This window comes from Palaemon carinicauda, chromosome 28 (assembly GCF_036898095.1).
Source record: "Palaemon carinicauda isolate YSFRI2023 chromosome 28, ASM3689809v2, whole genome shotgun sequence".
NCBI lineage: Eukaryota > Metazoa > Arthropoda > Malacostraca > Decapoda > Palaemonidae > Palaemon > Palaemon carinicauda.
The window spans coordinates 37,355,270-37,379,874 of NC_090752.1; the positions used below are offsets into that span (position 1 = coordinate 37,355,270).

The 24,605-nt window shown below is 34.1% G+C and overlaps 1 protein-coding gene across 1 annotated transcript in view; it reads right to left on the reverse strand.

Moving 5' to 3' along the window:
* Nucleotides 1–24,605, reverse strand: part of LOC137621510 (ral guanine nucleotide dissociation stimulator-like 1) — a 221,152-nt gene that overhangs the window by 12,994 nt on the left and 183,553 nt on the right. Inside the window, 8 exon segments of the mRNA XM_068351863.1 lie at nucleotides 1,169–1,309; nucleotides 1,472–1,636; nucleotides 2,059–2,169; nucleotides 3,033–3,245; nucleotides 3,507–3,652; nucleotides 4,721–4,902; nucleotides 5,367–5,635; nucleotides 6,276–6,380. Of these exon segments, the coding sequence (XP_068207964.1) occupies nucleotides 1,169–1,309; nucleotides 1,472–1,636; nucleotides 2,059–2,169; nucleotides 3,033–3,245; nucleotides 3,507–3,652; nucleotides 4,721–4,902; nucleotides 5,367–5,635; nucleotides 6,276–6,380 (1,332 nt within the window).

A 24,605-nucleotide genomic window follows, 5' to 3' on the forward strand; every position in this document is an offset into this window, starting at 1 on the left:
TATTTCCCAAAATGAAAAGTTCCTTTATTAGGATTAAAACCATTAAGTTAAGAAAGAATGAACAAAACGCTAGACACGGTTACTCTTACTGCAACGTGAAACCGTGAAAATTCTTTCTCTATCGTAACGATAGAGCGCAAGTTGAACGTTCTGAACGTCAACAACTGCAGAGACAAAACAAAACGTTAGTTCAACTTTGAAAACAGTACGAGACTATCAAAGAAATTCTTTCAAAGACATTAAAATAGCATAATATGTTAACAGGTAAAACCAAAATGACGGGCTCAATGTTAATTAACTTCGGTACCAAGAAAAGACCGCCTACTATTAGGAAGGTCGAATATAAACAAATATAAAAATTAATTTTAATAAGTTTATAATAAAAGGAAGTTAATCGAAGAGGCCTATAAGAGGCGGAGAGATATAAAATAAATCTATAACTTTTGTTAAGCAAAATTAAGAAAGAGAGTCTATACTCTCTTAGACACCAACACTTCCGTCTAAGGGAAGGGTCGGCCATTTAAAGGTGAAAGAGAGTTCATACTCTCTTCGTCACCATAATTAATCAAATTAATTCCAAAAGCTAACTAAGCTAATATAGAAGTTTCCAGTAAAGCGACAGCCGAAATCAAAGAGAAATACTTCACCAAAGTCGTGAAAATACTCCAAGAACATAAGCGTATCCCAGAACGTCTTGCCGGAAGCACGACAGAGGAATAATTGAGGAGGTGTCAACAAGAAGTACTTGAGTACCTGGCCACAGGTGGCGCTGGTAAGTACACCCCCTTCTAGTATTGTGATAGCTGGCGTATCCCTCCATAGAATTCTGTCGGGCAACGGAGTTGACAGCTACATGATTATCGGGTAAGTTTAATATTGAAAAATCAAATGTCAATTGTCAAAAATAATCATGCAAAACATTAAAATAGAAAATGATAAGGCATCCTAAATTCTCTAATACAGTACATGTACAGTACCCTATACTTCAAAGTCAGGCTATTGCTACCAAAAGGTTTAACGCAAGTTCTTTTCAAATTATTAAACATCTTGGTAATCAAATTTCAAAATAAAGTCGTTAAAGATAGGATCAAATGTAGCATTTGACTTCAATACAACCTTATATACAATTTATACCTGAATAAGTGGTGAGCAGTGTGGCAGTACATACCTGAGCCAAAACTTCAAACTCCTTCCTTTTTTTATCAAAGTTGATGAGCCCATTTGCAACAGTGTCTGGAATCGCTGTATCTATCATAGTGAGATCAGTCAGGAATGTGCCAAGATAGGGAATAGTTCCATAACTCACAGCCTATAAATTAAAAAGATTCTTCATTGTATTTTAAAAGAAAGGAAGAGGTCAACTTCTAAGAAATACTGCAAGATATAGCATGCTTTGTAGGCAAAGAATAGAGGCACATTTGGATCACCCCTCAAATCACATACTTAAAACTAGTGTTGTCTTAATACTTACCAAAGGATTAACAGCTAACTTCTCTAGGGCCTTGTGAAGATGTCTATCATTTGCATGAACAGTTTCAGCATGTTTAGCTGTGCCTTCCTTCATTAACAACTCACGTTGATACAGCTGATTGTTCTCTTCACTGAATATCCTTGCTAGCTCCTCAAATAATTCAGCCTGAAATATATAATAATTCATTGTCTGTTATTATTTCTTTATGTAACCTGACTATTACTTTCAACTTTGTGTCATTGATACAGTAATACCCCTCTTTATGTCGGTTTAACATACATCAGTTTCGACTTTTATGTCGCTCATCCTTAACAATTGAATACAAAAATAAGATCGACTTTATGCGGCTTTACCGGACCTTTCATCGGTTTCCGTATTGTACAATAATTTTAACTGCTGTACTTCAAATGGAAGCGTGTACAATACATGTACTGTATAGGGAACATATAAGATAAGTCCATTCATAGGGCAAAAAACCGATCAACACAAAAAGTCGACTTATATCGGATCTCTTTGAACCAATTAACACCGTAGGATGGAGTATTCCTGTATACCTATATACTTGAATAACATCAAATTTAAATCACCTTGTCCTTTATCACAGCTCCCCAAGTCTTCTTTAACCTATAAATTGGGTTGGACTGTAGGCCAGAAATGATTGCCTTGAGGGAGGAGAAATTCTTATGCATCCTTAATTCCTGTAAAAAATAAAGATACATTAAAGAATATTTTTGTAATGTACATACTATGGTAAATTTATATACTATACTATATTTACTATATTTAAAAATGTTTAAGATGTCCAAATTTAATCCATAAAATAATACTGTATAATAATGATTTAAGAAAGATATTAAACTATATGCCTTCATTTGATTTATATAGGTTTGAATTACAAAATTTTGGCTATATGGCTCAGTGCTGGAGATGAGGGCAGGTCATTCTACGCCGAGATGGAACTGGGAAAAATTAATGCAGTAGTCTGATAAGCAAATAAGTTAAAGAGTTTGAAAGGTAATATGGAAGAAACAAAGCAGAAATGGGGATAAAGTAGGACTAAAAATATTTTATCATCAATCCTTAGTAAAACAACACTCCTCAATCATCTACAATGCATGGAGCAGTCAGATTGTTTTCACATTAAACCAAACTAATAACACTGATACTCAACTCATTTATAAAACAATAGTGAATCATAAACATTTGAGCGCCAACTCCTCACCAAATAATTTGGCACTTATGCTCCAGGTTTTTAATTGGGGGTGGGGGACATTTAGCTCAACACATCCAAGTAGAAAAAATCTTAAATATGACTAGAAAAAATGATCATATGGCAGAATAAATTTCCTTTCCACTGTTATATAATTTAAAATATTTTGTAAAATTTTCATACATGTAGTTAATAAAAGAAAAGGGAAAACCTGGAGAGACCTGAACGTAAAATCAGACATATGTAAGTCCTATGGCGCTGTAAGGGTTAAAGCCCAACTATCATAGGCCTACCATTATTATGGAAAACTGTGTTGATAGTTCCCTAACAAAAGAAAATGTAGTCACCTACCTGAGCAATGTCAATCCATTTTACTATGAGTCTGGCTCTTTGTGATGGCTTGAGTTCTGTGTCAACGAGGATGGTGGATTGTACCCGAAAGCTTACTGCGTTGAATTGCTCAACTGTGGCTGCGACAGTAGCTGCAGAGTCCCCTCGACCCCGGTCACGACGAGACCAAACTGACCCTAGACACTGGTGAGCTATGACACTCTTGAAAAGAATCTGGTATGAAAAAAAAAATTACCATTATTAGTAGAGGTACTATTCTCGAAAACAGTTACTGTTAAACTAAAGGTTAAATTTCAGATAACAATTACTACTGAATGTGAGGTAAAATTTCAGATAACCATTACTATGCTAAATAGGCTATATTGCCTACAAAAACACACCATTATACAATATAAAGAAAATTCTGTAGGTTTGTTCAGTACAGTATTTTTATTCAGTATCTCTTTCATCAATTTACTTATTATGTATTCTTACAGTGTCCATCCTAGTTAGCTGCTGGGCAAAAGTAGATTCAGAGATATCGAGGAATTCATAAGGCTGATGGTCACCATTCTTCATGGGGGAGGAGGAATGCACTCTTATCTCTTCGCAAGATAATATTCTCTCCAGCATGGGTGAGCCTGGAGAAAAATTATTATATTTAAAGATTGTTTCCAGAATAATTGTACTGTATACAAGAAAATTACTACAGTACTGTATTGTATTTTTTGACTTTCTTATTCCAAATAAATTACGTCTGCCATAGTACTATTGTTATTGTTATTAGATTAAACTATGATTTTTCTATAAATACCATCAACTATTCTATATTTCATCATTAAAATGTTAGGAATGCATATCCTTAAAGTACATTATGAATTCACTAAAAAATAACGCAGCAACAAGTAATAGGACACGGGTCCTTTACAAAGGTACAGCAAACAAAAAATTAAAATGAGATGAAAATAATTTATGAATATAATTATGTCTAAAGTCAATTAATGCATCATTTACTGTGGAGTCCTCTTTCTAAACCTAAATACTGTACTGTACTAGATTCCCACTAGCTCGCAACATCCAATATAAATTTCAATTATTACTGATGCCAACCAGGTTGAGATAAAATACAATAATTATACCACAAAAATACTAATGCTGTACAGTTGGTAATTTATTTATTTCCATTAAATATTGCTGGGTCAGATATTACTGTACCTACAGAACAGTTTGAAATTAATACGGAATCCAGTTATTTTTTTTAAATAAGTTCTTTGACCAGGCAATTTTTCTATTATACAATTTTTATTGCAACTATTTTAAATAATAAACAGTAGATGTAATTTTCAAATGAATAACATATTTCATGTAATAATTATTTAATTTAGTCCTACGGATATATAAGTAAATATAATTCAGGTACCATATATTTCCTTTCATTATGGCTGGCATAATACAACTAATCTGGTTTTTTTTAATCACACTGAGAGCCAGTGTCATTCCCACCAGATACCCATGGCCAGTTGCATTTTTCAGAAATGGTTAAAATACTGTACTGATGGCATCTGTTATTGCTAGCCTATGAGCCATTGGCATAATTCTGAAATGGTCAAAGGAAATAATGTACCAGTAGTATCTTCCATTCATATGCAATCATCCAGTATGATTAAACCTTGAAAGGTAAAAGCACCAAATGAAGAACGTCAAATTACCTTTGATATCTTCTTCCCTCCTCATCTTCTCCAGCTTGTACCCTACTTTGATGTGCAAGTCTGAGCCAGGGAGATGCACCTTCGTGAACTCCCTGAGTTGTTGCAGGCAGGAGAACATTGGGGGGTCTCGGAAGTCCTCTGGGTAAGCATCCAGCCATACTTGAAGGGTTAATCTTAGAGCTCTGTAAGTAAAGGGATGGATGTAAGATCGTTGGTAATCAATCTGGCTCAAGGTATTAAGTGATTTTTTTTAAGTAGTAATGGTAGCCTACACCTGTACTATAATTGTTTTTTCTATTAAAGTACACCATGGTATAGATAAAATGTGTATAAATCACTTTTAAATGTTTACATTTGGCATTTAAAGTAAACACATCAACTACTATAATATACTTTTCTCAAAGTATATTGACAAGCAAAATTATTTTTTTAATACTTTCCCGAGTTGCCAACATTCTATAATAGGAAATGAAAGCAACTGATTAATAAATGACAAATGTAAAATAAAAACTATATTATAAGATTATGAAAAATGTAAACTTAACCGTGATGAACTACTTTCCATCAAATTAAAGTCATAAGTAAGAAATAATCAATTATAATAATGATCAAAATTAAATTCAAGAACTCCGCAAAGAAAACTTACTTTTTATGATCCTCACGAAGATGTTCTGGAACATTAATCTTATTACTACTTGAGTCGAGGGCGAGGTAGCGGTCGAGGATGAGATTGAGAACTTGTCTGGTGGAGGAGAAGGTGCGATAGGTGGCCAGGAAAACATTCACGAAGGTAGATTCGAGTTCCCCAGTGTCAGAGGCCAAGGATTCGATCAATTTCTCGAGGGTACCCGCCTTCAGAAACTTCACCCTCACTGTCTCCCACTCCAAGTGAGAGATTTCATCATCGTCAGACTCCTGAAAAACATTAATGAGTAAAATAAATAATATGGAACTTGAATAAAAACAGTTATATGTAATTCTCGCCTTGCATTGTAAGCTTCCAGTGATGCTCCTTGCACTGTTGGGCTCTGGACTACTCTTTTTACTTAGCGGTTTTCAAAATCTATTTTTAGTCATAAGTTTCTCTTTCATGATCTGTTATTTTCCGAGATATTGTTACCAATTCAAATATGTTACTTAATTGAAAAACGTATTCCACTTTCAGAAGATGATAATAATTAAAATTCCATATGAACAATTTTAATCTATTCACATCCAGTTAATTTACTCATTAAAAATCTGTTAATGTAATACCGGTTTCAAATAATCTATTTCAAATTAAAAAAGTGAAGTATGTCAATGTGTATTCATTATTGTACTATCGTTCAACTTCAAGTGTACCTCTGGAGCATCTTCAAACAATGAACAATCATAAATAGCACCAATAACTGACCTTGTAAACTTCACAATGAAGGAATAAAGCCAAAAATTAATGATTAAAAGTACTAAGTCAATTTAAACATTGCTAAAAAGGCTAATTTTGTAGAACTACAGTATGATATGCAACTAAGAAGTTCTTAACATACAAATCATGTACCTCACTTTCTTTTCTCACCTGAGTGATGCTTCTGGAAGGATGGTGATAACGGACTTTCTTCAGGTACACGGTATAAATGGCGCCTTCGCATTTTTCCTCGCCCCACAGTCGCCATGTTGGCGCCTGAAATGAAGAGATTAACGTTAGTAAACAATCCTTAATATTCTTAGATGATACTAAGTAGATTTGCGTCATCTTAAAGATAACGTTCAGTACTTTCTATGTTCCATCTTTAGAAGGAAATGGAATTTCTCGTCTAATATTTACAAAAACAAACCAAATATCGATCTTAATATACATTATAAAATAATAAATTGCATTATTACTGATTGCTATCCCTGTTATATACCACCAACGACTCCTACTGTATAATAACATTTTTACCCGACCATGCCTCATAAGACCAACTACAAATATCTTCAACAATAACATTGTAAAATGAAAATAGAATCAAGGTCATTTAAATATTTATTTAAATGACCTTGAATAGATAACTAAAGTTTCTTCAACAACATACTCCTGGTAATATTTTGACAAGTCATTACATTTTCTATAAACTGGTTATGTTCATAGGGTCACAGTACCAAGTAAACTTTCTGAATAACTAAAACATCGATTTAAATCCATATAAACAAGGGAGAAGTACAATGAAAATTGATAAATCCCTTATGTATTAAAAGTAAAATATCTCGTGTTTAGGGATGGTGGTGGGAATGAAACTTTTGAATAAAAGCTCCATGAACCCAAATCCCATCATTAACTTGCAATATGAAACGAGGAGCTGAAGGCCTTTGCCGATAAATTTCAGCTGTCTGTTGTTGATAAATTAAGTGGGACTTATACTCGAAGGGACTTGCTTCATGAAAAGCCTTCATCCGCATCAGGTATTTCCTTAGAGAGTTCATTTTTTTTTTCTCGTGTAAAAATATTTCCTAATTTCGTCCCAAAATCTTTGATTAAAGGACAAAAGTGTTCGTATCCTTCTAATACATTCTTTTACCAACACCCTTCTCCATTTCGCTGACTTAATGTCTTCCATTCCCTACTTTAATAATGTCTTCCATTCCCTACTTTAATGTCTCTCTTTTCTCTCCTTGACGTCTCTCTTTCCCTACACTAATGTCTATTTTTCAGCCTTGATGTCTCTTTCTCTGCCCCAATGTCTCTCTTTTCTCGCCTTGATGTCTCTTTTCCCGCTAAGATGTCTCTTTCCCTACCATAATGTCACTTTTTTCCGCCTTGATGTCTCTTTCCCTGTCCTAATGTCTCTTTTTCCGCCTTGATGTCTCTGTTTCCCTGTCCTAATGTCTCTTTTCCCGCCTTGATGTCTCTCTTTCTCTGTCCTAAAATGTCTCCTTGTTTCTGCCTTGATGTCTCTCTTTCCATGTCCTAATGTCTCCCTTTTTCTGCCTCGATGTCTCTCTTTCTCTGTCCTAATATGTCTCCTTGTTTCTGCCTTGATGTCTCTCTTTTCCTGTCCTAATGTCTCTTTTTCGGCCTTGATGTCTCTCTCTCCCTGTCCTAATGTCTCTCTTTTCCCGCCTTGATGTCTCTCTTTCTCTGTCCTAATATGTCTCCTTGTTTCTGCCTTGATGTCTCTCTTTCCATGTCCTAATGTCTCTTTTTCGGCCTTGATGTCTCTCTTTCCCTGTCCTAATGTCTCTCTTTTCCCGCCTTGATGTCTCTCTTTCTCTGTCCTAATATGTCTCCTTGTTTCTGCCTTGATGTCTCTCTTTCCATGTCCTAATGTCTCCATTTTTCTGCCTCGATGTCTCTCTTTCTCTGTCCTAATATGTCTCCTTGTTTCTGCCTTGATGTCTCTCTTTCCCTGTCTTAATGTCTCTTTTTCTGCCTTGATGTCTCTCCTGTCCTAATGTCTCTCTTTTTCTCCCTTGATGTTTCTCTTTCCCTGTCCTTATATGTCTCTCTTTCCCTCATTCGGTAAAGAGAGGTCAGTAAGATCAAGCAAGGAGCGACAGTCCTAGGCAACTACCGCCAAAAGGCCTCCCCCCCCCCCAACACCATGAGCTTTGGCAATTTCAACAAACGCGACCTCATCTTTGATCTCGGCTGTCTGGCGACTAATGTTCATAGTAAGCATCTCCGATTTGGCTTAGCACACAGGAATACATGGAGCTTACAAGTTACTGTGAACTAAGCATTAATATTGGTTGATTAAAGCAAAATAAAATCTACATGTCGATTGGGTTTTAATTTAGAGAAACATGAAGAAGGAAATGTTTGATTTACAAACATATATTTTTTTAAAAGTTTAAAATAAAATGATATTAAAAGTACCTGCATAATTACCTATTACCTACCATTGAAATTCAGCGATATACATTCGATGTATACATGAATATGAGAGAAAAACAATGATTCCGGTTTCAAGGGAAAATCTAAATGAAAAATAATAATAAGTAAAATAATAAAAATGTACTGATGCATATATCACTAGAATAAGCGTTGATGCTGCAGTAAGTATACGTATATGTCAAAGGTTAGATTTCGATATAAATTCAAGTCCTTAACTCACAGTTCAGATTATCAAAACTAATGGGGTGAAGCCAGTGTCAGGAGCCATCGAATGAAAACAAAATATTTACTTAGAGTGTAACTCTCACTGTGTGTTTTAAATGTCAAGACTTCTTGACTCTCTCATAAGAAAAAAAAAATGGTATGAGAGCATACATAGAAGTCCGGATTAATCTTATCAACTGATATGAAGTTTGTTTGTTTATTTGGAATAATTTCTAGCTATGAATGTTTAATGACCCAAGATATTATTAATGTAATTATTATTGTATTATTAATAAGGGTAAAGGGTTTCAGAAAGCATACTTGGAACTCTGGAGTCAACAATTAATATATTTTTGTTTTTGTTTATGATAAATGTTCCTTGATAACAGCTAAACTTTCGCCGGGTGAGTGACGCGTGACATTCTACCTCCATGTGTCTAAATACAGCCTGAAGATAGTTTCTAAATGAAGTTACCAGATAAAACCTTGTTTTACCTATAATCTAATTGTCAAAGAGAAACCATTCTTAAACAAATCAAGAATGTCTTAGGTGGCAAACAAAGGCAGAATGAGAATATCATCACACACATACACACACACACACACACATATATATATATATATATATATATATATATATATATATATATATATATATATATATATATATATATATATAATGGCCAACTGTAAAAAAAATTCTAAATTTGCATTGAGTCTCTTTTTACTAATGCCCCATAGACGATGAAATTTTCATTTGTCTAGGGCACATTAAAGGCTGCCTTCAGATTATTTGTGTATGAAAACATACACGTCAAAAATATTGGATATAAAAGTTATACCGTCTACGAACTCCTAAAGGCAAACTTCTCTTCACTGTTCTAGAACAAATATTACTTGTTCTCAACAGACTTTGGTAAGATAAAAGTAAGCTTTAACAATAAAAAAAAAGGTACCAAACATTCAGTTTTCGGCGAAAAAACAATTGCGTAAACAAACATAATAAATGTTACAAGAACGACGAGGTTGATCTCCCGCGTGGGTGTGAGGACAAGGGGGTGAAAATGTCACAGCGAAAGTACGATGTATTCCAACAAAGCAGACTAAACAGCGGATTCCAAGTGAGAGACAAATGCAGTATGCTAAAGCATTAATCCTTCTTGGCGGCAACATTTGTCAACGACCTGTGCACTCGCAAAGTTCGAGGCTTCGTTGGTGGTAGAAGAGACTCTTTAGCTTTGGTAAGCAGCTCTTCTAGGAGAAGGACACTCCAAAATCAAACCATTGTTCTCTAGTCTTGGGTACTGCCACAACCTCTGTACCATGGTCTTCCTCTGTCTTGGGTTAGAGTCTCTTGCTTGAGGATACATTCGGGCACACACTCCTACCTCATTTCTCTTCCTTTTGTTTTGTTAAAGTTTTTGCAGTTTATATAGGAGATATTTAAAGTTGTTACTCTCCTTAAAATATTTTATTTTCATTTTTTCCTTTCCTCACTGAGCTATTTTCCCTGTTGGAGCTCCTGGGCTAATAGCATCCTGCTTTTACTTTTCCAACTAGGGTTGTGGCTTAGCAAGTAATAATAATAATAATAATAATAAAAATAATAATAATAATAATGCGCTTACTGGTTGATTGGTTCAGATTCGTTGTTACACAAGCGCAAAACACGACCTCTTAAAGCTAAAATACTACATAAAAACTGATAATCAAAAGTAATTAATTTACCGTCATTTTCAGTTTCAAGTGACACTTGGAAAAGTATCTAAAAGACATTCATAGTAAACAAAATATTAAAAATTTCCACTTTTATCAGTCAATTGATTTCTAAGAAACCATGATTTTTTTAGAAACCTTCCTGACATAATTTACATGTTGACTTTTTAAAAACCTTCCTATTATGACATATATGTGCCTAATATTGACAATTTTTTAAAAAGTGAACATTAACGTCGCGTCACAACTGAATACGCACAACTTCTTAAAAGCATACCCCGTATACAAATAAAACTATTAGAAGCAGCATCAACAATAAATAAGATGTTTTGGGTAAAATATATTTATGTAATATCATTATTGATCGCAGCCAATGAAGAAAAACTCTCTCTCTCTCTCTCTCTCTCTCTCTCTCTCTCTCTCTCTCTCTCTCTCTCTCTCTCTCTCTCTCTCTCTCTCTCCACTTATAAAACAGATCTAATAAATCATTTACTGGCGACGTCTACTCTACTCGCTATCCATAATGGAAAATAACGGGTTCTCAACTTTAAAAGAAGAGAGTTAAGCGCAAGGTCATTGGCATCACTTCGTAAAATGAAAACTTACTGAAACTTGCAAGACCCGTTATTATTATTATTATTATTAATACTTGCTACTACGCTACAACCCTAGTTGGAATAGCTGGATGCTATAAGCCCAAGGGCTCCAACCAGGAAAATAGGCCAGTGAGGAAAGGAAATAAAGAAAAAAAGAGAAGTTTAAAAACAATAATAACATCAAAATAAATCTCATATATAAACTATAAAACTTGAAAATAAGAAGAGGATAAAAAGCAAGGGGGATCCATCATCCAATGTAGTACTGTATGGCCAGTCAAAAGAACCAGTAACTATCTAGCGTTAGTATCTAAACGGGTGGCTGGTGCCTTGGCCAACCTACTACCTAAAACGGCAGTGGGTGACAATAAAGTGAATAGGAACAGATGTAAGTTTGTAATAGTGGCAATACCAGCTTCAATCGGTGTCCAAAAAAACAAAAAGTTTAACAGTTTTCAATTTACCAAAGTTGCTACCTAAGTACAGATATATTTTCAGAACAAGAGATTCTGTCTCCAATGAGTACTCAATTTGACAGGAAAATAAAAATAGGAAGTACCAATCAGCCGTAGTAACAAACTTTGCCAAAAGGTGAATTAGAACGGCTTAAATGTCTGGCGTTGGTCTACTATGAGCCTTTGCTTAGATACAACCAACTGGCGCCACACTACCTCTATAGCACTGGACACATCCAGTTTTATTAACCTGAACCGCCCTCAATCGTAAACCAGCACGGCACTCTTCTCTTTATCTCTCATAGGACTCGTTACGCAGAATAATAGAACACACAAAACGCTAAAAATAATTTGCAATTTTTGTTCTTCGTACAAAGTTATCACACGCATACACGCGAGCCGCGACTACTCTAAAGGTGTTAATAAGAATTAGCATTCCAATTTCGTTGTTCAAATAGAGACGTCACATCAGTGATCGATTTCATGCAAGTGCATAAGTAAGGCGCCAGATTCACCAACACAGCTGTCATTTACGACCCAAGGCAGCACAAGATTTGCACATTCCTTTCTTAGTAACGTGGGACTGTAAGATCCTACAAAATAACTTCTGCATGGCTGAGGGAATTTGGAACAAGACACCCATGGGAAAGTGATCCAAGATGGCGACACGTAGACGGCAGAGGCAAAAGTTGTTGAAAACGTCGCCTTTAGCGAGTTTTTTCATTCTCAGAAAAATACAAAAGACCGAACAAAAAGTGAGAAGGGGGGGGGGGGTCACTATTAATTGGAGAAAGTATAAATTAATTATATGTCTTATCAATACACAAATAGACTTGAAAATTAAACATGATGTTCCTGTTGCCGCCAGAGAAAGGAATTCCTCTGCTGTAAGTTTTAAATGACAGACCGTTAGACTCGCCGTAACCGTCCCTGAGCTAAGAACAAAAGACCTTCGGCGTCAACTACTGCTATCATCAGCAATATAAAAAAGCGCCCGACAGAGAGATAAAAAATAATGCAAGAAGTTAGACCCCCAGTATAATGTTCCATGCGATCGGTTTATATTATATAAAAGAAAAGAAAAAAAAGTTGTCATACGTGTGGGTACAAATACTGCAAACATATTTCAATTGACCTTCCATTCATTGGACATCTATGTTATAATGAACAATTATAAAAAACGACTTGCAAAAAATAAAACAAATAAATATTATACGTATCTCAATTTACAAGTTATAATATATAATTTCACACAAACACACACATCCATGTGTCATCATCAGCCCACTAGTTCACTGCAGGACAACGGCCTCAGACATGTCCTTCCACACGCATCTGTTTATGGCTTTTCTATACCAGTCTATACCTGCAAATTTCCTTTGTTCGCCAATCTATCGTCTTTTCTTCCTTCCCCTGCTTCTTTGGCAATTTCTCGGGACCCATTCTGTAGTCTTAAGTTCATCTATTATATGACATTCTCATTATCATGTCCTGCCTATGTCCATTTCTTTTTTCTTTCACGTTGTTAGAATATCCTCTACTTTCGTTGGCTCTCTTATACATTGCTGCTCTTTTTCTATCTCTTAGTTTTATTCACATCATTATTCTTTTCATAGCTCTTTGGGTTGTAACTAGCTTATGTTCTAAGGCTTTAGGGAGGCTCCGAGTGAGTTAATACTTGTAGGACCATCTTATCAAATACATTTCTGTTTAGAGAAAGTGGTATTTTACTTTTCATAACCTCATTTTTTTTACCAAATGCTCTCCATCCCATGCTTATCCTTCTTTTAATTTCTGTCTCGAGACCTGGGAAAACACATACTGTGTGTCCTAAGTACGCATGGTCATTAACAATCTCTAGAGGCTCATTCATGTATACATACACGTATGTGTGTGTATATATATATATATATATATATATATATATATATATATATATATATATATATATATATACACACACACACACATATATATATATATATATATGTATATATATACATATATATATATATATATATATAATATATATATATACACACACACAATATCGATTATTGCCGAGTACTTTACACTTGATGAAAATTATATCTATAAAGTAGTTGTCAAAGAATGTAAAAGACACAATAAATATTAAAATCACCGTCAATTGGTTTTCTGAGATAAGGAAAATGTACATTAATTAGAACCCGGTAAAAATATCCTTCATTTCCCCGTTTCTACCAACAATTATAGAATCTGATAGAGTTACCAGTACATATGCAAGAACCTGACCAACTAGATCACGGTACTTAGAAGTCGTCGATCATGTTCTTTATTTTTGCCCAAAAACTTTAATTCCGCCTGGCCATATACATAACAATAATGAAAGGTATTACCTAAAGGAATCGCCATTTATGAGCTCGTTCTGCTCTATTTATGACGTCCATTTTTAGGTCCAAGCAGTTCAACTCCCGAATAATGGGATGCAAACATGACAAAGGCTGGCGTTTATCCCACAGACGGGATGCGTAAATACGCACACAAAAGAGGCACAGTAAATGGAGATTTTCTGCGGGTTACGAATATCAAAATATACAAGAATAGGAATAAAAAAAAAATCATGTTAAAGGATGAATATAAATTCTTACGTCATCACTGGTGTAAGATTTCCAAGAGGCAGGAAAACATTAACATTGCATGTTGACTTATATTACGTATTATTAAATATATCAGTATTTTATTACCAACATCATATATGGAAAGTGAAAATCGATAGGAAAGAGTATTTCAAAATAAAGATAAAAACAAAGAACAAATAAAAAAACCACCAGATATTACTTATAAAAATAAAACAAAAACAAAAGGGAGACTGACGCTTTTAATTAGTAAACTAAGCCTCACGCCAACCATTTTCATATGCTTCATTAGACTAATGGTGTAACATTACAATCCTGAGGCACTTAATTAAATAGATTCCACTCGTCAAACGAATCTGGAGATTCGTATATAATTGCGTCAAGATGTACGTCACTGCCCTGAAGTGTCTCGGGTGAACGAGATTATAACCTTGATATGAAACTGCACAGGAAAAAACTGACTATTATATTTCTGTTTGGAAATAAAAACTATTATTAACTGCTGATTCATAATACTATTTAGGGTTACTATTAACTAAGGAATTGATTAATTAAATGAAGATGGTCAAAGCTAACTGCATTGTGAAAATATTGCACAGAGAAAAATGATGGGGTCAACAATACTCAGCAAAAGTAACACTCGCTATGACCTAGAAAAAAATAATCCAATACACTTACATGTACAAAAACTGTTTGAAAATTAAATACCGTATATTGATACAACAACACTGCTTTCATAAACGGCTTAAACAAAAGAAGAAAGAGTAGTATTTTTCAATTACGATACAATCGACTATTAAATCTAACCAGGTGTTGAAATATCAAAGGCTAAAGACGAAGCAAATAAGTAAAATATAAGATAAATTAGTATAAAAAAGAAATGTATTTGAGCCGATGAATGGGTGGAGCAGCTTTGGGTCAAGGTAGGAGAGGGGGTGTCACGGCATTCCAAGAATAAGGATGATTTAATTGATCTTGCTTGACGTGGCTGAAGTAAGAGAGACAGAGAGAGAGAGAGAGAGAGAGAGAGAGAGAGAGAGAGAGATGCACTTCCCAGAAGCTCCCAGTATTCTTTGTTTGATATGAAAAATATCACGTAACTTTGCGCTTGTGAAGCAAGGGTGACCGCCTAGGCATGCAAGCCACGGTAGTTTTATTCTTACATGTGAGTGTAAGGTGTTAGAATACACATGCACAAAGTTGCAAACCAGCACACACATACACACACACACATATATATATATATATATATATATATAAATATATATATATATATATAAATATATACATATATATATATATATATATATATATATATATATATATATATATATATATATATATATATATATATATATAGTGTGTGTGTGTGTGAATGTGTCATAATACATATTTAGAATAACAAAAAAAAAGAAAGTTGACTTTATACACAATCTTGTATTGTAGATGTTGAAAATAATAGGAAATCGATTGTGTCTAGGGCTTCGTTAACTACCGAAAAAATATTTGTTTTAATAAAGATAATATAAGTGAATTGGATTCGGAAAAAAATACATATATTTGTGCATAATTATAGTCTTTATCATCGAAAGCAAAATTGCATGAATACAAGTATGCAAAAAATTATGCACAGTTAAAAGAGGCAGTAAGTGTTCACTTTTATGTAAATAAGGCGTAATTAGGCACATAAATGTTGATATGTACCCAAGTTGATAACATCCCGCAAGTCTTTCATTTGTTTTTCTTTCTTCATTTCTGTTATTACCCGCGATGAAGATCAACTACAGTCATAAACGAACACATTTTAACAGCAAGCAATACAATCTACATATAAACGCGAACGCATTCAATAGCAACAGTAAAAACAGCAGCTGATGTTGACAAAAAAATCACATAAACCAACACATTACGTACAGCAGGAGAGGAGCAGTAACATCATCTGTAAAAAAGAAAAAAAAAAGGGAAAGAAAAAACCCAACACCCCCACTCCCCCACCTCGCCTTCAACTGACAACTAACCAACCCTCGGCAGAGTCAACCAACGCCCCCCCCCCCCCCCCTTCCGCCCAATACCCCTCTCAACACCAAACCCCAAGCCTCCCCTTCAGCTCAATTCGATCATCTTACATAACCTTCCTGTTCAAGCGAGCATCTATTCAAGTCACTTGGGGACAATGAAATAAAAATTTAAGTGGGGATGGGGGGCGGCTTAGAGGCAGGGGGGGGGGGGCGATTGGGAAAACATGATGCAGCTGAGGAGGAATGATTCCATGCAAGTGTTTTCATGAATGATAAAATGGCGCACTTATGATCTGCAATAAATGATGATTAAATGATACTCTCGGATTTGGAACAAAGTGTGCAGTCGTTCTCAAGGGAGCGTGTCTCCAAAAGGAAGTTCTTACTGTCCGGCAGACAATTTAATCACTTCTTCATCTACCCACTTTTGAGAGCATTTATCTGATTGATAAATGGTTTTTCAAGTCAATTTATCATTAAAAGGAGCATATTCGTTTAATCGTCAAGGAAAGTAAAACAAATGAGCCCAGTTATTTACAATTTAAAAATATCCCATTTTATGATTTCTTAATATTTCTATTTCATTATGTGTTTTTACTTTATTATTATCATTGTAACTAGAATAATTTTAGTAAAGTTAATCAAAATAATATAGATAATAAACGATTATAAAGTATTGTAAAAAATCACACATTACGAAATGAATTGAAGATGATAATGTTGGGAGGAGCAATGTTGACGCATAGTACCGTAGCAATGCTGGAGTAGAAGAGCAATGATGGGCTAAAGGCAAAGGTTTGGGAAGATGAACATTGCTGGGGAAAAGGACGAGGATGATGAAAAGTAATGATGAAGAAGCAAGAAGTGTTGATGAAAAAGAACAATGACGAGAAAAAAAAATGAAGAAAAAGAGCAAAGTTCGAGAAGAATAAGAGCAATGGCAAAAAAGAAAGTTGGGAGAAAAGGAAAACTGTTGGGGAAGACGAGCACAAGTAAAGTTTAAAGGAAGATTAGTAATGTTGATGGAGAGTAGTGTAACGTTTGAGAGTAGAACAAGGTAATGAGGAACGCGCAGGAAATGGGCGGTTACTCAGTTACTCGTTGGGGAGGAAAACCTGTGGGGACTTGGGCGTGGCCAGGGACAACATTCTACACTGAACATAGTTTTTCTCTCTGGATATTGCATGCCGTGCATTCACATAATTATGTAAACATAGGTATATATATATATATATATATATATATATATATATATATATATATATATATATATATATATATATATATATATATATATATATATATATATATGTGTGTGTGTGTGTGTGTGTGTGTGTTTGTATGAGTGTGTGTATGTGCATGATATACACATTCTTCTTCTTATACTACTACTACTACTACTACTACTACTACTACTACTACTACTACTACTGATAATTCAAATAATAACCCTAACTATGATGAATCGTTTTGTCAAATATTAAAATCAGAAGCAAATGTAAAACATTAACTTTCAAATAAATACATATTAGTCACAATAAACAGCCTAAACAGTTCTTCATGATAACACTATCATCTTCAGCAATTGCAACAACCTTCGTAACAAGAAGCTGCAGGAACTGACGGATGAATTTTCCAAGGAAAACTAGTAAGCTCAACAGATAACCTGTTCTAATCTATCCTTGATTCTTCTATTCGTGTTTCTGAACACTAGAATTGCTAGTTTCCTATTTAATTTACCCACAGATGCTACTGTTTGTTATTTGGTTAAAATGCAACACTCAAAGTAATATTGTTTTAATTTCATTTCATTACTAGCCATTTCCTGGCGTCATTTGAGTTGCTATTTCCTTCTCTGCTACAGATAAAAATTTAGTGTTGTTCATTTTAAAATAAAAAATGTTAAATAATAACAAGTGAGTACTTAACTGTTATTTTTATTAGCAGCCTGTACTTGCGCTGGTATTAAAAAATCAAAATAAAGTTTACAATTTTTTCATTTATAACTCTTCCAACCTAGATAAAGTAAGCAAGGTCATCCAAGTTATAGTGCTAATAAGATGAAATTCCTTGAAATTGAATGTAAATATTACAAAACTTATCAATATCTAAATAATATTTACGATTTCATAAGCGTATTTTGTGATGCAAGTCAAAATAACTACGATATCTCAACCGCCCTAAACATTCGACCCCCTCCACCCACTCTCCACCTCCAACCAGAGTGCTCGGTGGTACCTTCAACCAAATCCCCACCCCACCAACAGCGGGAGCCGTCCAATGCCACCTCCAATCCGAGCACCTGTTGCTTAGCGTAAACAAATACCTTTCTCCAACTGGCGCTTACAACAGCTGTCTATGGGATATCCAAACAAGGCTTGCTCAGTAAAAAATTTCAACTGTTACTGGCGTTTGAGGGCCTCAAATGTTATAAAGCAGCAGTAGGTTTGCGCTTATTAATAGATTTATTGATATGAGTAATTAGCATCACTACAACATCGGTCATTGACGCCGAAATTAACTTCAGTTGTTGGAATCTGTTTCGGGGTTATTAAGCGATAATTTTAAGATGCCAGATACTTATATTATTAAATCAAAGTAGTGAATTATTCCTGTGTATAAAGCACAAAGGGTAGAATATCTGGCATCTCAGCTAAACTGTCCTCATTTATAAAAATAGAAATCTATTTATGATCTACAAAATATAAGTAAAGGCGATACCACATTACTTGTCATAAAAGCAGAGGCTGCAGTAAGATTAAATGACAAACAATTCTGGGTAAATGACACATCCTTTGCGAAGAGGAATCATACCAATTGGCACCACAGATTCTAGGAAATTTCTACCCCAAGAGAACAAAGCCTCAAGATGACGAAATAACACCGAAATATGCTATGGTGGCAGTCATGTGTGAGCGTTGAATTCTTTTTAAAGGTTAATTAAATCTTTGCTTTAAAACGTTCGCAGCGTAGTTATTATTTCAGTTTCTCAAAGCAAGGACTTTACGTTATTTTGTTCACTATTACTACCAACAACAACAACAACAACAACAATAGATTATATAAAAAACAGTAGTTTTTCAATATAATTTCTTTAGTTTTTTCCTTCTTACAGTATTTCATTTCGACTTATAATGAAATAAACGACTGACTGCGTGGTTAACAGTTAAAACACTGACCATTTAACCAATAAGTTTAAAAAAGAATCTATTAATCAAACTACCTAAAAATTTTTTTTACCTGTAATGGTAATCAAGATTTTGTTTTATTTTAAGTCGTGATCAATATGTTACATGGCATCGGTTCGGTATCATAATTCGGTCCAGAGGTCGACACTAATCTTTTAATTCTCTCAAAGTCCTTACCACCTTGCTGTACGAGGCATAACCCAATAAAGATATTCATTCACACCGGTTACAATAAATGACCTTCAATGCGACAACAGTGCCAGTCTCGGTTACAAAATACAACCATTTGAGACATCTCCAGTGGCAGTTTTGTCTATGACGCAGAGGGTAGATGTCTGCGGAGATTGAAATCAGCTGCAGAGGTTTGTCATATGCAGAACGTTCGTCTCAACCACATTTTATCATCATCATCATCTCCTCCGCCTATTGACGCAAACGGCCTCCACAACATTTTAGTATAATTAATATAATTATATGGAGCCATGGAAAATATACGGACACCCAAATGTCAAACATTTACCTTGTATTGCATACAATTAATAGAAATCTCATTATTTCAAAATACATTTCTTAACCATATCATTCTATTCATCAAATCGCCTAAATCATTTCCTAGCCATAAAAAATGCCCTATGATACATCTGTGTGTTTTACGCTTTATTCACGGATTTCAATACGAATGAATGCAACGAGTTATTGTAAAATTTTCCTTTATTTCTATAAAAAATAGTGTGTCGTGCTTAGTGCATGCAAGCAAACTTTAGATTATTATTTGGATTAATATTTTGAATTAGTTTAACAAGAACACTCAGTTTCACTTCTAGATTTTCTTGGGTTACCCCCAAAGGATTTGCTCTTAAAGAACAGGGGTAATTTGCATCTTAATGAAGTTGGACAGCCAAATAGGGCATGACCAAAAGAAAAGAATAAAAAGAATGCAAAAAGCAATGCAGCTGGGGCATCAGGAGGTGACTTTGCAAAGAACCTTAAGAAGAATGCACAGTGTGTCACGCAAGAAACACTATAAGGGACGCCCCTTCTGGGAAAATCAAATATGTAAACGAAGAAATATTTACGTTTTGGTTATCTGAATTGGAATTATTGTGAAAAATATCCATGACCCAATGCTCCTTGCAACAAACAAATAAATTATGTTGCAGGTTTCGTAATATTTTACTTTATTTTCACTTGCTCATACGGCTTGGGACTGGCACACTCGAACAATTTTGAGAATGATAACATCTGATAAAATAGCATTTGACTTGGAATTCATGACCTTTGGCCTAATTACCAAACGTCAGATGAACAAAGCAAAATCAGCCTTCATCAAGAGAAGCGTTACAATCTTAATTACAATCACCTGAATAATACATGCTCCACACAGATAAAAAGTAAGGCATGATCAATAACTACTCGAAATAAGAGGGTCGACTCGGGGGAAGGTGGGGGCTTGGGTTGGAGAAATGAAAAGGGTGGAGGAGAGATGGAAGGGGGGGGGTTGCATAACTTAAAGTAGCGCCACACTTGATGAGACGACAGGTCATACAAGGGTATGGAAGGAGTTATCTCCCCCTATATAATAAAGAGCAAGTGTCTGGTTATATATATATATATATATATATATATATATATATATATATATATATATATATATATATATATATATATATACACACACACACACACACACACACACACATATATATATATATATATATATATATATATATATATATATATATATTTCAGGTCACGCGCTCAGGTCTCCCTGTCCGTCGGGTAGGAGGAGAGGAAGTAGTCATACATTGGTTTGAAGTAGGTGTGCGTGCATATCTATATTTAGCCGTCTTTTTGACGGGTAACGTACACTAGTGATTAAGAAAAGGTGAATAACTGAATGACTAAATATTTGCTCTGACTTATAAAGTGAAAGACGACTGTGGAAAAGCACATAAAGAACGGTCAAAGGATAACGCAAACGGGTCTGAAGAATATTCAAAGAAGAAAGAATAATCTATGCAATGAAGAGTTATAAAATGCAGGAGGAAATGATGTTTATAAAGTTGAAACAAGTAAAACAAGACTAAGACAATAAGGAGTAAAATATGTTAGCAAATGAATATATACATATTTAAGGATTGAAGAGTGAGGGAAGAAATTTATAAGGAATCATTTCATTAACCGTTGTTAAATTTTCCTTTATATATTCATATTTTAGATGCTATTAGAATAGGCAATTCAAAATTATGGAGGCCAAAATTAGAATAAAGACGATAAAAAGAATATAGAAAAACAAGGGTCCAAGAAACGCAATATTTATCAAGAAAATAAGGACGATAAGACAGGCCATGTAGACTAATTAAACCAATCTTTCCTCAACTTTTAAGCGAATAAACATCAAAAGATTTGGAGATTAAAAAAAAAAGAAAGATCCTCGCCAGGACCCGAAGATGGTCTCCGCGGAAGGGTGACAGGTTCAAGGCAAGCAAGGGAAGAGGTTAGTGGGGTAGAGGCGTGCCCCTGTGGAAGATTCGGGCGAAGAGGTCGTGAGGTAGAGTCATTAGTGGTCACGGACTCACACACGGACAAAAGGTATCGGCTTCGCAAAAGAATTTAAAAAGCGTTGACTCGGAAGGAGGTTGTTGATATAACCTCTTTTGTTGACGCGGTCACAATGTAATCTTTTATTTATTTATTACAATGTGACCTTTTGGGTTCAGTGATTTACAGCTCAGTAATAATAACGATGATGATGATGATGATGCTGATGATGATGATAACTATCATTATTATCATTATTATTATTATTATTATTATTATTATTATTATTACAATGTATCCTTTGAATTCAGTGAATATACAGCTAATAATAATAATAATAATAATAATAATAATAATAATAATAATAATAATAATAGCTAAAATCCAATTCCGATAGCTTTGTGTCATTCCTAATAACTTTTTGAGATGTAGTAAAAAATATATGAAATATAATTTCTTTGATTGTTCCGCCTTAAAAACTTTAGTCGTCTCTTACAATAAATCCTCCACATCCTTATTCGTATCTTTCTATCAACTATTTCGTTGCCAGTCTACATTCCTCCCGATATGGAAAGTGAATGCAGAATCCATTAGGAAGCTGTAATGAATATGGTATGTTACGTAGGTAAAGAGGGCACTTGGCTTTCGACGATTATGTTGTATACTGACCCAACAGGTATCTAAGCGGATGCAAGAAGTGGGAATTTTATTTATTATTATTAACAGTAGTAGTAGTAGTAGTAGTAGTAGTAGTAGTAGTAGTAGTAGTAGTAGTAGTAGTAGTAGTATAAAAAGCCAGACGCTGCGTAGATACACAGCAAACTTATACAAAATAGAATAAAAAAATTTTTTTGATGTGAACATTTTCAAGTAGAGCTTGGGAGGAGGGGGAATTTATTTCGAATGAAGTAACAGGCTAGTTAAATAAAATGTTGAATAAACATAAAATAAGACTAATTAAAATTAACGTAATAAAAAACTCGGTAGATACGAAATACTGGCAAAAGTAGAGAGAGAGAGAGAGAGAGAGAGAGAGAGAGAGAGAGAGAGAGAGAGAGAGAGAGAGAGAGAGAGAGAGAGAGAGAGAGAAAGATTTTCAGGTCAACCCTAAAAATATGTTATGATATTCGACAGGAAACACATCAATATCGCAGCTACTTCAGTCGAACATTGAACCTTTCCCTAAAGATATGATGAGCACTTGAATGAATGTCAGCGCGACAAAACACGCGATTGTGTTGACAGAATTGCTCGATGTCAAAAGCGAATTGCACAAACATAACAATCGCATCTCTCTTTGTTCAGATATAAGAGGATGGATTATCCGCTGGGGGAAAAAAAAGACAGTAAACAAACATATGGTGTTCTTTTGCCACTGAACCGGAAACAGTGGTTATTTGTGGTCATTTGTTTCCGAATAATTGAAAGGTTTTAATATGGAATGGTGATATTCCAAAATGTATCGAGATGAAAATATCATACAAGAAATTGCGGCAGAAAATGAAGACGTTTTCTAGATAATGGTCATCGATGTAATGAGATTTCTTTCCGTTTACATGTCACTGATTGATTACTGGTTTAGCTTTTATCAACATTCAGGAAGGATACACGGACGCATATATATATATATATATATATATATATATATATATATATATATATATATATATATATATATATATATATACATTTATATGTATATATATGTATATATATATATGCATATATATACATATATATGTATATATATATATATATATATATATATATATATATGCATATATATATATATATATATATATATATATATATATATATATATATATATATATATATATATATGCATATATATACATATATATATATGCACATATATATACATATATATACATATATATGTGTACATATATATATATATATACATTATATATATATAAAATCATAAAAAATACGAACGCTGAATGTACAATTAACAAAAGCTAAATCAACAATCAGTCAATGGCCAATAAAAGTAAAAAATCCTCAACCAATTGATAACGATTTCTACCGATGTCATTTCATTTCGTCGGTTATCTCCTCTTTCTAAGCGATAAGCTCGGTGCAGATGGACCCGAGAAACGCGACACTTAGACAGTAACTTGATTCGGGCAAATGAAAATGACCAGTTGGAAAGAGGAGGTGGTTCTGCCCTCCGTGTGGAGTAACATGGCACGCGTGATGTTCACAGCTGGTGCTGTTGCTCGTCATCCATGATCTTGTTTCCCATATATTATATAAGATATGTATGAAAGAAATATCAACATTCCTATTTTTGTATTTGTTTGTAATGATGTATAATGTCCTTTAAAATAATTCAAAATGTTTTATCTTTTAAACCATTATTTTATTAATTTTTAGATGTACTTTGCAAAGATAAAAAAACTAAATCTGATTACCTATTTGTAAAAAGGCTACATTATTTTAGGAAAATTAACGCAAACTGATTCTAATTCCATAACAAAAATTAAAAGCAGAAGTAGTCGTCTGTGAAGTCCCGCACCAAAACTTATTCGAGGCTATTTAGTTCCCCTACTTAAAATTTGGAACATCCTGCTTATGCAAATTTCCCTGGCTTTCAATTGACTCATACACGTTCAGACAACTAGAGAAAACATACTTTATTCCACATAAACTATCTAGTTTATCAATTTGTCACA